Here is a 14,794-nt window from a genome sequence, read left to right as displayed (position 1 = left end):
CTGAGAAGTCGTCGGGTTCAAATGTCAGTGAAACATTGATTTTCACTGACACCTTGAATCAGTTACTGGTTGACTTGACAAAATCTGTTAAGCATTTCCTAAAATACTGCACAGACGCACAACAAAGCAAATCAAAACACAAAATCGGCCGATGTTACTTAGAAACGTCTTTATTTAATGAAAGTATTCTGTCTCTGTGGGTCAAGTAGGAAATAGACTTTACAAATACTTTACACATCAGTTGCTGGATCGAAACACACGCAATAAAACAAAAAACTAAGAGGAGGAGGAGAAAGAGGAGGAGGAGGAGGAGGAAGAGGAGGAGGAGGAGGCCGTCACTGTGGGAGGAGAGTTGCTCTCGTTTCGGGCGGAGCCGGAACAAAGAAGGCGATTTGAATTTCTACTGAATCGACGTGAAGAGAAATCGGCTGGAGCTGCAGCGATTTAACTCTTAATGGACAAACCAGGATGAAGATTGTTTGCTGCACTTTGAGCAAAATGCTCCGGAGGGACGGGAAGCTGGTGAAGTGCTGCGTTTCTGCCAGGAGCTTAAAGCTTTCGCTGTGGCTTCCTGTGGGCGGAAAGCAGCCGATGTCTCCCGGAACATTAAACAGAATCAACACGGGTCTGATCTTTAAACGGCGTCTGAATGAGTTGGGACACAAATCGCTTGTTAAATGGTGAACGCTTGAGGAAAGGACACGTTTGAATCGTCACAACTGGGACCAGATGACGACGTCGGAAAGAAAATGACGAAGAGTGAATTTATTTTGAACCTGGGAGTTTGTGCCGTTTGGTATCCGCTCAACGTAGCATGAAAAGTTGAGGCGAATAAAATGAGACATTTCAAGTCATGTCAAAACATTTTTGCCAGGTTTGGTCAGATCGTAGCATCTGGAAAATCTTTACCGGCCTGATTTGAAATATTCAGATTAACATCAATAATGCCGTTGGGAGCGGCGGCGTTACCGATCATGGTCGATAATCTGAGCACGGATAGCATTTAACGTTGCTAACAGTGTTAGCGTCACCGAAAACATTGGAAATAATGACGTTGGCATCGGCAGCAATTCTAGCATTAGGAAGAGTTAGCATTACTGATAGACATTACTAATTGCGTGTGGATTACCAATGACGTTAGGATTATTAAGATTATACTTGTAATACTCTTGATGAAATGTTTATTCCATAACGTTAGCTTCAATGCTACTTTAGCCGAACCATCGATGGGACTGAAACATTTTTGACTTATGCCAAATTTGTACTAAAGTTTTTCCAAAATAAGGTTTAATCTTTAGGTGGATTAGTCAACTTAACCTAGAAAAACAACAACAAAAACAACGGAAAAACCTAAAGTCTAAAATGTCTTAAATTCTCCATTTGTCCATACTTTGAAGTTTTCACCTCATTTACAACAAATCTCCTTACAAAGAAGGTGATTTCTTCTCGTCAGCATGTTTTCTCGTCCAAAGTTTATACATTATTTAATTTTTTTTTAAAAAGTGAAAAGTCAATACGAACGTCACATTTTTCCGGGGGTGAACCTTTGTGCATCTTCAGTGAACGGCTGTTTGACCCGACAAAGACAGACACGCTAGTCCGTTAGCAAGACAGGCTTGCTAATGGACTAGCTTCAGTGTACGTGTGAGTTTATAAAAATTAAAGCGATTTCACGGTCAAAGTATCGAGTCGAGACGGAAAAAAAAAGAAAAAGGAAAATGGGTTCAGTTCTGTGACGAAAATGCACAAAGAGGAAAAACAATAAAACTGCACGGCCTAGCTTGTCATCACATGTACAAACACTATGAGAAGGAAGAAAAGAAGTCTCTCATGATGAAAAAACAAAAAACAAAAGTGGAGTTAGTTAGCTGCACGGCCTGGTAACACCTTTTCCAAACTCTTTGGCATTTTCATAATCAGAAAAATTTACACACTGATCTTTACACTCAAGATTTCACGCCTTGGTTTTTTTTTTTTTTTTTTTTTTTAAACCAATATAAAAATCGCAATAGAAAAACAAAATGTATGAAATTTCAATGTTTTCTGTAGTTTATCTTACAATAAAATGTGAACATCAAAGGGTTTCTTGCCAGAAAAAACGCGACACATTGACGCTACAAAAACTCGTCCTTATTTACAAAGTCTCATTTCTGTACAGGACATTCGACCTTTTCCTTTGTCCTCGCACGTTCATGGCTCATGAATCCTAATCGCACACTCAAGCATCAAAGAAAAACAACGTCTTTTAGTACCACTCGTGGTGGGGGAGGGGGCCCACGTCACATGAAGTCATTAAGCTCCGCCTCCAAGGCGGCCGCCATCTCGTCGGCCTCCGAGCTGCTGCCTTCCTCCTCCTCTTCCTCCTCCTCTTCTTCGTTGGAGTCTTTGGAGGATTCCTCGCCGCCTTCCCGTTTGCCGGCGGCGTCTTCGTCCTCCTTGGTGTCGTCGTGCTTCCGCTTGTAGCCCCTGAACATGAATACAGGGAGTCGGTCAGGAGAAAATAACTAATACGTACTGGAAATATTTCTTTCTTTCTCGGAAGCTATAAAAACCCAGATGTTACTCAAGAACTGTTTGGGTTTGAGTTCTAGATTGAACAAACTACGAACTCTTCGTCTCCGACCTTTTCTCTTCAAAGTGATCTAGTGTTTTCCGAAAACGGTTGAATCCTTCTGAAGGGAAACAAAAAAATATAAAAAGCACAAAAACAAAAACAGCATTGAACACACAGGAAAGGCCTGTCATTTGACACCAGCTTCCACCTTTTGAGCACACGTGGTTGGTTTTACATGAAGCCTTCGTCTGCGTTTCTTCATGACGTGATAAACTCAACTTCCCGATTGGACAACCAACAGTTTTCACTGGTTTCCACCACTTCCACTCACGTAGAAAACTAACATTCGCAGACCAGCTTCCTAAACGAGTTCCTGAGTTTGTTCAAATGAAGGACAAGGCAGAGTAAAGAAGCCTGTCGGTTGTTGGGACGGCGGCGGTTTGTTGACTGGTTTGGAACAGGATGGGCTTGATGTGGTGCCAGCGGCGGAACGCCAGCTCCGGAGACGTAACGCAGCTTAATAATGAATGAACCGACGCAGGGAATCGATAGAGGAGCAGTTGTTTGGCTCAATGAAGAGGAAAACAACAACAAAAGATTAAAAGAAAGGCACAGAAAGAAGAGAAGGAGTGATGAGCTGCAGTGCGCCCCGCCGACAATCATCGAGAGCTGAAGGGATACGAGCCCCATGAGGCAACAAACATCCAACCGCTGTAGAAAAAGTCCAAATCACGGGGAAATCAAATGACTTTTCTCTGACTAGTAAATACGATTAAACCGCTGGCAACAACTGGCTTCATGACGACATTATAGACATTTTCTGTGGTTATTGTTTGGTTCTCATCACGTATGCTCTGTGCCGTAACAAAGAGAAATTCTAAAGTTTAAATTCAAAGATTATTAAAGAATTAACCTGAACTTTAACCAATATAATCTTTACAATCATTTCAAACATGTGATATGAAATAAAGTTGAGTATTAGAGCAACGACATTGTTTTTTTGTTTTTTTTTAAACAAAAATCCTTCCTCTTGACTTCGGTCCGTCTTCTTTAGTATTTGATCGATACGTACCGGAATTTCTGGATTACAAGCCGCCACTTTCCCCCACAGTCTCGGAACCCTGTGGCTTAAACTATGACTCGGCTAATTCATGTATTTTTATGTGTTCACAAGCATCATGCCACCTATACATGGGTGATGCGTTCAGGTGCATCATGTAACTCCGACCATTCTTTTTAAATTTGGTGGGTGAGGCTTTTATTCAGGTGAGCTCAGTAGTCCGGAAATGACGGTATATTGCACATGTTGACGATACTGTGTTAAAGGTTGTATATATCCTGAGAGACACCACTGGTGCCGTGATCATTAAAAAAAACAAACAAAAAGGAAACAGGAGAAAAGCTCTAAACATGATTCAAGTCAAACTTAACGCTTTCATATTCTGATTGAATAAATGATGTCCCTGAATGCTAATCAATGAAATAGAGTGAGTTGACCTCCATCTTTTTTTTTTAAATTGTGGACATGAGCAGTTATAAGAGTTACAGTATTTTCTGGACTATAAATGGCATTTTTGTTAGTTGTTTGGACTTTTACTCTCAAGTGACTTGTATATCCAAGAAAAATGGTACGTACCATCTGGGATCACTAGATGGCACTATACCACAACAGAAAGCTGTTGAAGTACCACACAAAAAAAATAAAAATTACTACAAAAAGGTCAAGTAAAATTTGGCCAAAAAGCAAATGGTACAAAACCAATTTAAAGTAAATATTGTATAATGTGCATCAGGAAAAATAAAGTTTAGATATTGAAATGACTTTAAATTAAATATTGTGACAAAATTGAGGCCAATTCAGGAAGTTTTCTTGCTAAAGCTAACTATGCTACACTAAGTGTGTTAGCATTTTAAGCTAGGCGAAACCATTTAAAAGGCAGGCAAAGACTTTATTCGCTCTAAACACTATTGTTGCCTTCTCCACTTGCTCTTATTTTACTGAACTTCATTGAGGAAGCCATTATCTGTGCTTGACCATTTTTCCAACTGCGGTTCGGCGTCGGCTCCGTTCGGCTGCAGGTACAGATGAAATGATGCTGCAAACGAAGTGCTGGAGCAGCAGACAGCCGGGGAAGCTCACGGGAAAAGGGGTAAAAAAAAAAAAAAAGAGCCAGCACATGTTCCTGGGCGATGGGAGAGAATTCTTTGATATGACTATAAACATGCCAGCTCTGCTTTCCACTCTGTGACAACCACAGAGGCTTATTAGCACCATGCTAATGAGGTTTGTGGGAGGGGTGTCGTAGAGTCATGGGGGGGGGGGAACTTGACATGTGATCTACCCAGAGGGTCCGCCTCATTAGACCTCACCACTGTCAACGCCGCCGGGCCGACCTGCCGCGGTGGCGTGTTCATTAAAGGTCAGACGTCAGCTAATATCAGAGGAGAGCCGGGTGACATGGCGGCTACAGCGGAACCCCCCCGGCGAGGCGAGTGGGCGGGGACGAGTGTTCCGACAGGAGAGGCTCCGAGGCGTTTCATTTACAGAGGCAGAGGTTGGAGTCCTGGCGGTCAGAGGGTAACGTGAGCAGGGGGGATTCATTAGTGTGTGTTTGAAGACCACGCGTCTGAGACTCCTGAGCTACCTGAGTCTTTCTATACACACACACACACACACACACCAAAATAGTATTCCCACACCCATTATGCACGACTCCTCTCATTCTCAAGTGTCAGCAGGGGGGGGGGGGGGGGGGGGGGGGGGGTGGACGGGGGGCTTGTGGAGGGACGAGGTTCCCCCATTACTCTCTGCTTTGCGTCATTACATCCAATCTCAATCCTTCGCTGTTAATCCAACCGCCTGCAGAAACAATCAGCGCGTTCTTGCATTTCAGACCCACAATGGGCTTCATCACCGGGACTCTCTTTTGTTTTGATCGATTTACCTGCGGTTTGTAGTGCAGTGCGACAAAGGCAGAAAGAAACAACTTATTTAAGAGTGCCCATGTGTCGCCGATTGTTCTTTTTTTATGATAATTACAGATGTAGTGAAGCGTTATTGTCTCAACTGTGACAGCTTCTTTTATTGGGGAACACAAAACTAGAGTTTTATCAGTTTGAAAGGAGTATAAAAAAAAAAAAGGCAAAACGGATTGGATTGTCAATAAAATGTGAAGTTTGTTGGTAAACAAAAACAGCCACGATTGGCTGCTGTGATGTATATAACTCAACAACTCAATTGTTTCTAGTTCTTTCTCCAAGGTTCTGTTTGAATAACATTTTAAAAGAAAATGTAGCAATTTTGTGTTTTCGCTCCAGAAATCTTCGTGTTTGAAAATGATTTCTGTTGACATGGCAACAGCAGAAACAATGAAAATGGTGTCGTTTCCATGCTCAGCCACCAGCGGGTGCTGTTGGTTGTTTCTGTGATGAAACCACACACACATGCGCACAGAGAACAGCGCACTCTAAAGTAACAATGGGAGAACACCCACATTCTGGTGGACAGACGATGATGATGGTGGTGATCCAACGATAAAATGTTTTTGTCCATCAACTTGCACATGTGGAGAAGATTCTCCCCGTTTCCATGGATACGGAGTCAGGGTGTGTTCAAAAAGTTCTACCTTGGGAGCAAGTAAAAAAAAAAATATTGGTAGAGTGGTCGTATCTCAGTAAGAAGGTTGCTGAAGTGTCCTTGAGCCTCAAACGGCTCCCGGTGGACGGACAGAGAACTGCATGGCAGACGCCTCCATTATTGTGAATGGGTGAATGTGATTAACAGTGATTAACAGTACCAAGAAGCTCTGGAGGCTGATCAAGCAGAGGAACGGTGCAAGTTGAATCTATTTACTGAAGAAGAACGCAAGAAAGACGAGCAACCAGAATCAAGTCAACAAGAATCGTCAAAGCTTCTGGCAATAATCTCCGACAGGTGACGTCTTCGTATCGACTCCTTAACTATTTCTCCCTGTGACACTTTAACCACAACGACTCCATCTTTGTAAACTAATCCGGCTTTATTAATCCCCTTTTTCTGCATGTATTCGTCCTATTTGTAGTTGGCGGTGTGCCGATGGGGGTCGAGGGTCATGATTCTCCAACATAACGATGCAGCTCTGTTGTTTTCTACTGGAGGAGTCTTCAGCTGAGTCGGGCGCTCAAAGGCCAAGATGAAGGATATCCCCATTTAAGCGACAAAATAAAAGATAAGGCTTCGAGTAGCAGGTTTGCAGAGTAAATTGAAAGCTTCCTCTGAGTTTTCTGGAAGGTAGTTTTTTTGACAGAGCGTTTGGATCTTTTTCACACACCCATTTCATTTAAATCTCACTCATTACAGATTTGCTCGTCTGGCCGGCGGATTTCAGAATCTGCTGTCAGAGTTATAGGAGAAAGTTACTAATGATGTACTTCAAGTGGTAGGTAGGAAGTTCTGAGTTGTTTCCCCTCTTCTTTTTTTTTTTTTGTTCCAAAGAGCCGTTATACCATTACGCAAAGAGCTTGTCCAGTTGAATGAACGGCACAGAGAGAGTACTTTAAATCAAGTGGCTGTCTACGTTGGGGCTGAGCTGTCAGGCGCTGATCACACAGTGGAAGCATTGCTATTCATGCTAGAGCTGCTCAACTAATCAAGTCTTCTTCGGAGCCATCTCACATTTGAAGCTCCTTCCAGATGCTTTTAAAGACCAAAAACTCGCACAGTTACCTGAAATCTGCATCTCAAAAAATGTCTGGAGCGGAAAGTTATGAGGGTGTAAAGGCTGAAATAGTACCCGGGGCATTCTGAGGCCATTAATCCCAGTTGTTATGCTCGTGTACCGCGAGCGTGTTGTTATATTAAGGGTGCCAGGAGGAAGCATTACAGAGTGGATGCTGGTGAACAAACAGCCTGCAGCAACACCCGACTCTACACATCATTAGGGATACTGACGAGACACAAAATGACGGGAGTAATGCATCCGCTCAGCGTTGAGATGCGTTTCTACTTCAATCCAGACGAAACGTCGCCCCGGGGGGGGGCAGCGTTCGAAAGGTGCCACCTTTGGAAAGGCTTCACAGAAAGGGCACAGCTGATGAAGAACCCAGATGTTATTTGAGTCTGAGGGTACGAACTCCTCCGGCAACCGTCTAAGACCGCTGACAAAGGTGGCAGCGAGGAAGGAAATGACCTTCGGCGGGAAAACAAATGGTGCAAAAAAAAAAAAAAAAAAGAGAGAGAGTGAAAGAGGATGAAGACAGAGGTAATGAACTAGTGATGAAGGGAACACTTTCAGGTTCGGGCCAAATTGACTGTTTCCTCAGAGAGGATCAGTTCATCAGGCTTGTTTCTTGAACGGTCGCTCAAACGGAGACGACAATAAGCGGCCGTCGGATCTCTCTCCACGCCCGTCAACCGGCTGCCATCCGGGTGTCATTTAGCTTCTGTCCCTGCAGAGATTTGAGTCCAAGTCATGGATCTTCACGATGAGTGACTGACGGCTTTGAAGAGGCAAAGACGGAACGGATACCACTCAGCGATCCCGCTCTCTCATTGGCCCACACCCTCTTTCCCCCATAATCCCCCATCACTTCCAGCAGATGTGCCAACTCCAGATATTTGCATAGATACACTCCGAGTCCCCCTTGGATTCGCAAGCCGCAGGCCGATAAGCAGCGCTGCTTTTAACAAGGGCATTATCTCCTCCGTGAGAGACGCGTCAGTTCTGCTTCGCCACGTTTCAAAGTCGAGCGGCTGAGAAATGAGAAGATGCGGTGAGGGGAAACTAAAAGCACGGACACAGGGAGCAGGTGGGATTTTATATTTCTTAAATATACGGTGTCGACCGCGATTACAGTTCTTAAAAGACTTGACTCAACAACACAGACTCTTTTCTTTCGTGACCCAACGACATGAAGAAATGTGATAAACACAAGAGCAACATGTTTTTATTACAGCATTTTAAAAACTGCTATTTGCTCGACAGTATTTTCAAGTGAAATCAGAAAACTCGTCCGGGTCCTCACGATTCTTAATGTTTACACCCGTATCGTTTCATTACAAAAATAAACAGCAGCACCCACTAGTGGCCCGACATGCTAACTACAATATTTTCAGTGGTTCTGTCATTTCCATGTAAACGGGAGATTGTTTTCAAAACGTTACTGCATAAAGCATGAAACGAAAAACACAAAGATGATGCACTTTTGCTGAAAACATTGTGTTTATGGAGCCTGGACGGAGCAAACTGTACATCCAGATTAGAAACAACTTCAAAACTAGTTGAACTTCAGTCTGAAAAATCGCAGGTTTGTTTTGATAAACATTCAACTTCTACACTTTCTACAAAATCAGTTTATACAGACGGCAGAACGGATTCAGTCACAGAGATTGTGCTCGGAGGAGATCCGTTCCCAGAGAGACTTTGCAGTAAAAGTCGATGTTCTGCACGAGAATAACTTGTGAATGTTGGCTGAGTCGCAGATGATCGGCTTCCATCAGTCTGCATGCCAAAAGTGAACAACCTTCCTTGGAGCGTTGTAGACTGTTTAGCTGCAGCCTTGTGAGGCGTCTATTGATTTGTTTAATCCTGTGAGGGCTTTCATGACTTGATGTTGAATAAAAAGTACAACAGGAAGAAGTCTCTGGATAAATAGGACTGTCAGGATCAATTAAAGCCGAGGCTGTGCGTATGGGAAGGCTAACAAGGACTGGTGACAGATGCTAAAGTTTACAATCACATCACTTAATTAACAAGCAGAAAATGTATTATTTATTGACAAACCCTTTTTTTTTTTTTTTTTTACCAAGTCTGTGGTTTCCAGTAGCAACTGAATGATTTGCCGGTTTCATTCAAGGCGTTTTTTATTGGAATTTCCTCTTTTTAGATTCTGATTTGACTCATAATGAATCACAACAACAAGTCTGGGGGTGAACAGAACGGTGGTCGTAAAAACCGTGAAATGTGTTCAGTTTTAAATAATTTAAGACGAGCTGCTGTGTCATAAAGGCTCATAAAGGGATTATAGAGACGTCCTATGCAACTTTAATTGGCACAGCTGATGTTTGGGTTTTTTTAACACCGGCTTCAACCTTCAAGACTTTTACTGAATTTAATGGACAAAGAACTATCATGAATATAAATTTCATTTTACTAAGGCGTTTGTGATTTTTCAATAGCTCTATCACAGAAACCTTCTAACTGCATCGTTTTCAGCGTGAGCGGACATCGTTTTCAAAACGTTCCTATGTAAAGGCAAAACTTTTCTGAGACGAAATCACAAAAATAAAAAATGCGTTTTCACCTGTAACATTGTGTGAATGGAGCCTAAAATTATTCATTGTGAACACAGAGAACTGACCTGAGCCTCAAAATAAATGTTCAAATGGAGATAAAGGAAGTGAAGGAACTCTGCCATAAAGTTCAACACGGATTTGGATCCTGCCACTTTTATAAAAGGGACACCTGAAGGTCTTATTGTCCTGAAAGTGAAGGGAAACAAACCTCATAAAATGTTCATTTCTTCTCCAGGAAGGACAAAGAAGTTCTGACTGACGAACTCTTTGCTCGAGTCTCACCGTAGTTGAGCTTTTTAATCAGGTCGGTGTGTCCCAGCCCATAAAATATTTGAAATGACTTTCTGCTTTCGGGTTTCCGTCTCGATACTCTGAGTTATGCAAACATCCCTTATGCCCCTGCTATAGCGCTCATATCTCTCAAATATTAAAGCCTCCTCACAATAACAGGTGACATGAGAGCAAAGGCCCAACGACGACGTTCAGAATATTTGACTGAGAAATTGGAGGAGTCTTTCCAAACCTCAGACGGGCTTTACAGTAGTTTGTGCTTTAAAATCCTCAACACTGGCAGTGCCAAATCTCAGAATAATCAAGACGTATCAGCAGAAGACAGCACGGCCTACACGATTCCTGTCTTTGTTATCTGTCCGTGAACAATAAAGTCGTTTTGAAAGATATAGATTAAGGATAGATCGTCTTTATTTAGCTGAGGTGTCAAGAGTCAAAGGGAGATCCGAGTGTGGGTAGAAGTCAGACGGACGTGTTGAATGGTTTCAGTGAATCTGTTAAAAACAGACAAAACGAGGAGTCGGGTCACCATGGGGACCAAAATCTAGGTGGTGGGAAGAAGTTGAGATATAACGTTTTGACAGGCCATATTCCACAGACTGATCAAGAACCATTAACTCATGAACGCAATCTGATTATTGATATTGAGACAATCTATCAGAGCAACTGATGACTGGAATGAGTTGATCCAAGACATGAAGCAAACACGTCCAGTGAGACCCAGTTCGTTGTGGCAGACGTCAATCTCAACCTCCAGCAATAATCACAAAAGGGACAAAGACATCTGGACATCTGTTGAACTGAAAAACTGAAAAAGTGAGAAAACTACCGAGTTTGTTATCGAAATTATCATTGATTAGAGTTTGTGCATAAGAGACTCTGAAAGAACCTCTGAAATCATGTTTGCTCTCGTCTAAACTGCAACCGAAGACCCAGAAATAGTGGAGGGCAAAACCAGATACGATGTGAACTCATGGTCGTCGAGGTGTCTGGGATCAGTTCTTAATTTGAATATGCAGTGATGAGAAAGGCAGTCCAAGACCTCCTGAGGACCAGAAGGAGCTCAGAAAGGACACTGAGCCAGGCCAAGGAGAAGACATCAACTGACAAACAGAATCAGAACTTCCAGTATTGACTTAAAGCCTTTGGGAAGACAGCAGCAGTGTATCGGCCACCATTATTAATAAAGGACCTTTGCTCAGCCAAAAACGACCAGAATTACACGATGAAAGACAGAAAACAAGAATAACTTCTAAGCATGTAGTGAAAAAACTGGATCTTAAATAAAGACACCAATCTGGAATCAAAGTGTTGTATACAAAGTGAACATGGCGACCAGAATGAGGTTCAAGACGTTTGAATAGTCCATGATTTGGACATCAACTGATTGTGTTTTTTAGTTGAGGTTGTTTGATCTATGCTGCCATATACTGTCCATTGGGGTCCAAAATTCACACATAATTTACCAGCAAGACCAGCCAGTGGAACCATATGTGACCATAAATTGACGAAATGACTTTCAATTTGACCGTTCTGTCTCGTGAAAGCTTTCTGTTGATTAACTTTTGCCTCCAAGCCAAAGTTTTCATTTCCAGCTTTGGGCAAACTTTTCCAGAACCAAATAAAACTTAGTTTGACAGTGAAGGATATAGATATAAAAAAAGTTTGTGCCACATCATATTTATACTGAACGATAAAAAACAAACCCTGGATGAAACGTCTTGCCTCTGTCAATCAAATAAACTGCTTTGCTGCTCTACAACTGAACAACTGAAGAATGGAAGTGTCCTGGTGTGTGAGTGAATGTTGACTTTCTTTTTTAATTGAATTTTTCAGAGAATTCCATCGACGGACAGAAACAATGTGAAGCAGCTGGGACTGCTGGTATCGGTTGTTGTATTGGACACGAAAGACCCAATGATTTTAAAAAAAAGAAGCAAACCGAGTGTAAACGGGCCCTAAATGTGTTTTCTTAGTACAAAACCAGGACAGCCATTTTATTCCCTTTCTTCACAGCTAAACCAGCCGTGTCCCGGCTCCAGATATGGGACTTGTATAAATCCACCGACTGAGCGCTCCAACAACAAAGCACATTATTTTCCATCGGAGGTTCGCTGCTCTTTGAAGTGTGGCCGCGGGCCTACGGATCGCGGTGGAAACCGCGTGAAATGGAGCCGATCACACAGCATTAGTTATGACACAACCGCTCTGACTGCTTCTCATGCAGCGGTACACGCAATAAAAGACGACAAATATTGCAAAGACAACAAGGTGAAACGTGAAGGTACCCCAACTCCTTCCTGCTCCGGCTTCAATGATTTAGAGGAGAAAAAAACCTCTGATGGACGTCGTTCGGTTAAATGGTTAAACGTGAAGCCAAAGAGACGGTAACGGACGGATCCTGTAAGGCTAGCACGACCGCGGCTCATCGAACGGAGGACGCGTCGACGCCGGAGACGTTGGAGTGACGGCCTGGAGTAGGAACACTTTCCCAGCGTCAACGTGCAACTTTAAAGCCACATTGCCGACGTTGGGCGTTCTCGTGGTCCATCCGTGGAGTGGGCGGAGAGCACGGAGCACTTTCTGAGATCAAAGCATTTCCACCCCGGTGCCCTAATTGCCCCCCGTGTGCAGAGGTGGCTCCTAATGAGCTACTCCGGCTTTTACACCTCCGCTGTTGGCAGCTGTCGACCGACAAACATCGCAGACTCCCAACTCTCCACGCTGAGCCCTAATTAAAGAGCACGGTCAATCAGAGATTACAGAGTGGGAGCAGGACGGGACATTTACATTCGAGGGCGAGAAATATTTGATATTTCCGCTGCTCCTTGATTGCTTCACTCAAAACATTTAAACATTTAAGCATCTCATGGGGGGGGGTCAAGATGAGTGCTACCCTGAACATCAGCGCTCCAGGAATGTTCAAGGTGTGGAGATCGTCCAAACAAAAAGCGGGAGAAAGAAATCAATCTAAGTGGGAGATTTAATATCTGGGGTGTTGCTTGGATTTAGGAATCCATCAACAGGTAAGGCTCAGTTTTTGTCTTTCCTTTTCAGAAAAGCTTCACATGGCGACGATTTAAAAAACGACGTCTGTTTACACAGAACCTGCAGAAACACTGAAAATGATGTAGTTAGAACATTGGGCCACTAGTGGGTGCTGGTTGTTGTTTTGGTTTTAAAACCACACACGCGGAGAAAACTACACCCCATAAACATCAACAATGAGCGCACATGGACTGACGACGGAGTTGGATTGTGATTCCATTCTATTAAAACTAAACCACGAAGTCCCAGGAGAAGATGGACTGGGAGTCACGACACTGGAGGTAAACATTATTCTTTATTGTCCAGCCGCTGAACATGTGCAGAAGGACTACGGCCCCCGGTGTGCATGCTGTAGCAGCATTTTCACAACGTTTTCATTTAATAAATGTTGTCGTGTAAAATGGGGCCAAACGCTGGAAAAGGCCAAGATTCACTTCCTGTCTCACTACAACTAGTTTTCTCGAAAAGACTGAAATCAGATTGAAACAAGGCAGCGAGTCTCAACAGGGAATGTTTTTTTAAATTTATTTTTATGTTATAAAAGGCAGCTTGCGGAAACTAAGTACTTCCTCATATTCTTGTTGATACGCGACCCTCACCTGATAGTAAAGTTTCTATTCTATTCTACATTCTGTAACAATAAACTCTGACAGAATTCCATATAAATAAACCAAAGAGGCAATGAAGACCAATACAATGATGGGAAAGTCTCGCTGCCATAACGGTTCAAAGTTAACTTTCACTCCATCACTGTGTGTTCTCTTGTCCAACTTAAAATGCAGAGAATGAGGGGACATTTTTAAAAAGTGATTTCAGGGTCATTGTCTCGCAACTTTTAGAAAATGTAGGCCAGAGACTCCTCACCAGGCTCTTGGCATCGTTCAGAACCTAAAGCGAGGCACAAGTTCGAGGTGCATCTTCGGATGTTTCCTGACCTAAAAACAGTTCTCAATCCAAGCCTGCCAAAAAAAAAAGAAGAAGAAGAAGAAGAAGATTCCTCTGCACATGTGGAGGTTTCATGTCGAACAAAACCTGACTGAAACAGATTGTGGTCCAGTGGATGCAAAATAAATCTCAATATAGACTCACATGTTTTACACAGAATACTGTATTGTCTCCACGTGTGGTGGTGGTGGTGGTGGGGGGGGGGGGGGGGGTTGGCAGCTTTTTAATGTGTAAACAGCCCATGATAAACAATAGCTGTTAACAGGGCAGCTTTTCCCCGGAGATGCGTCTCTTCGCTTCATGCGAGTTCAATCCAACAGAGGAACACAAAAACGAAAAGCCTGCCTGCGTGGCCAGCACGCAGGAAGTGAACTGGGTCAGACTGCTCGCAGTTTGGCTTTTTCCTTTGTGCATAAATCTCCCACATTGTGAGGGGAAAGCCTGAGTCAGCGTTCCTGCTCGTCACGGGCTGGCGGTCGCTCTGGCAGGCTTCTTAAAGCTCACGGAGTGCAGCGATCGCTGCACCCTCTTGCCCCCCCCCAACCCCCCCGACGCTGAGTCCGGCTTTTATCGACTGTCAAACCCCAGTGAAAATACGTCGTTGTTGCGTTTTCATTTCAGAAAAGTTTCACATTGACACGGCGACATTTTGAAACGGATGTTCGTTTTCACGGAAAAGACTG

The 14,794-nt window shown here is 43.2% G+C and overlaps 1 protein-coding gene across 1 annotated transcript in view; it reads right to left on the bottom strand.

Annotated features, from left to right (window-relative positions):
• Window positions 1–207: 207 nt before the first annotated feature.
• Window positions 208–14,794, bottom strand: part of ctdp1 (CTD (carboxy-terminal domain, RNA polymerase II, polypeptide A) phosphatase, subunit 1) — a gene marked incomplete at its 5' end in the record, with an annotated part of 78,100 nt that continues 63,513 nt past the window's right edge. The window contains one exon of the mRNA XM_080516592.1: window positions 208–2,466. Coding sequence (XP_080372718.1) covers window positions 2,280–2,466 — 187 coding nt within the window. The 3' untranslated portion in view covers window positions 208–2,279. The remainder of the gene's footprint in view (window positions 2,467–14,794) is intronic.

The sequence above is a fragment of the Blennius ocellaris genome (assembly GCF_963422515.1).
Source record: "Blennius ocellaris genome assembly, chromosome: 20".
Taxonomy (NCBI): Eukaryota; Metazoa; Chordata; class Actinopteri; order Blenniiformes; family Blenniidae; genus Blennius; species Blennius ocellaris.
Note: the sequence above shows the minus strand (reverse complement) of the source record. Positions and strands in the feature narration are given on the sequence as shown.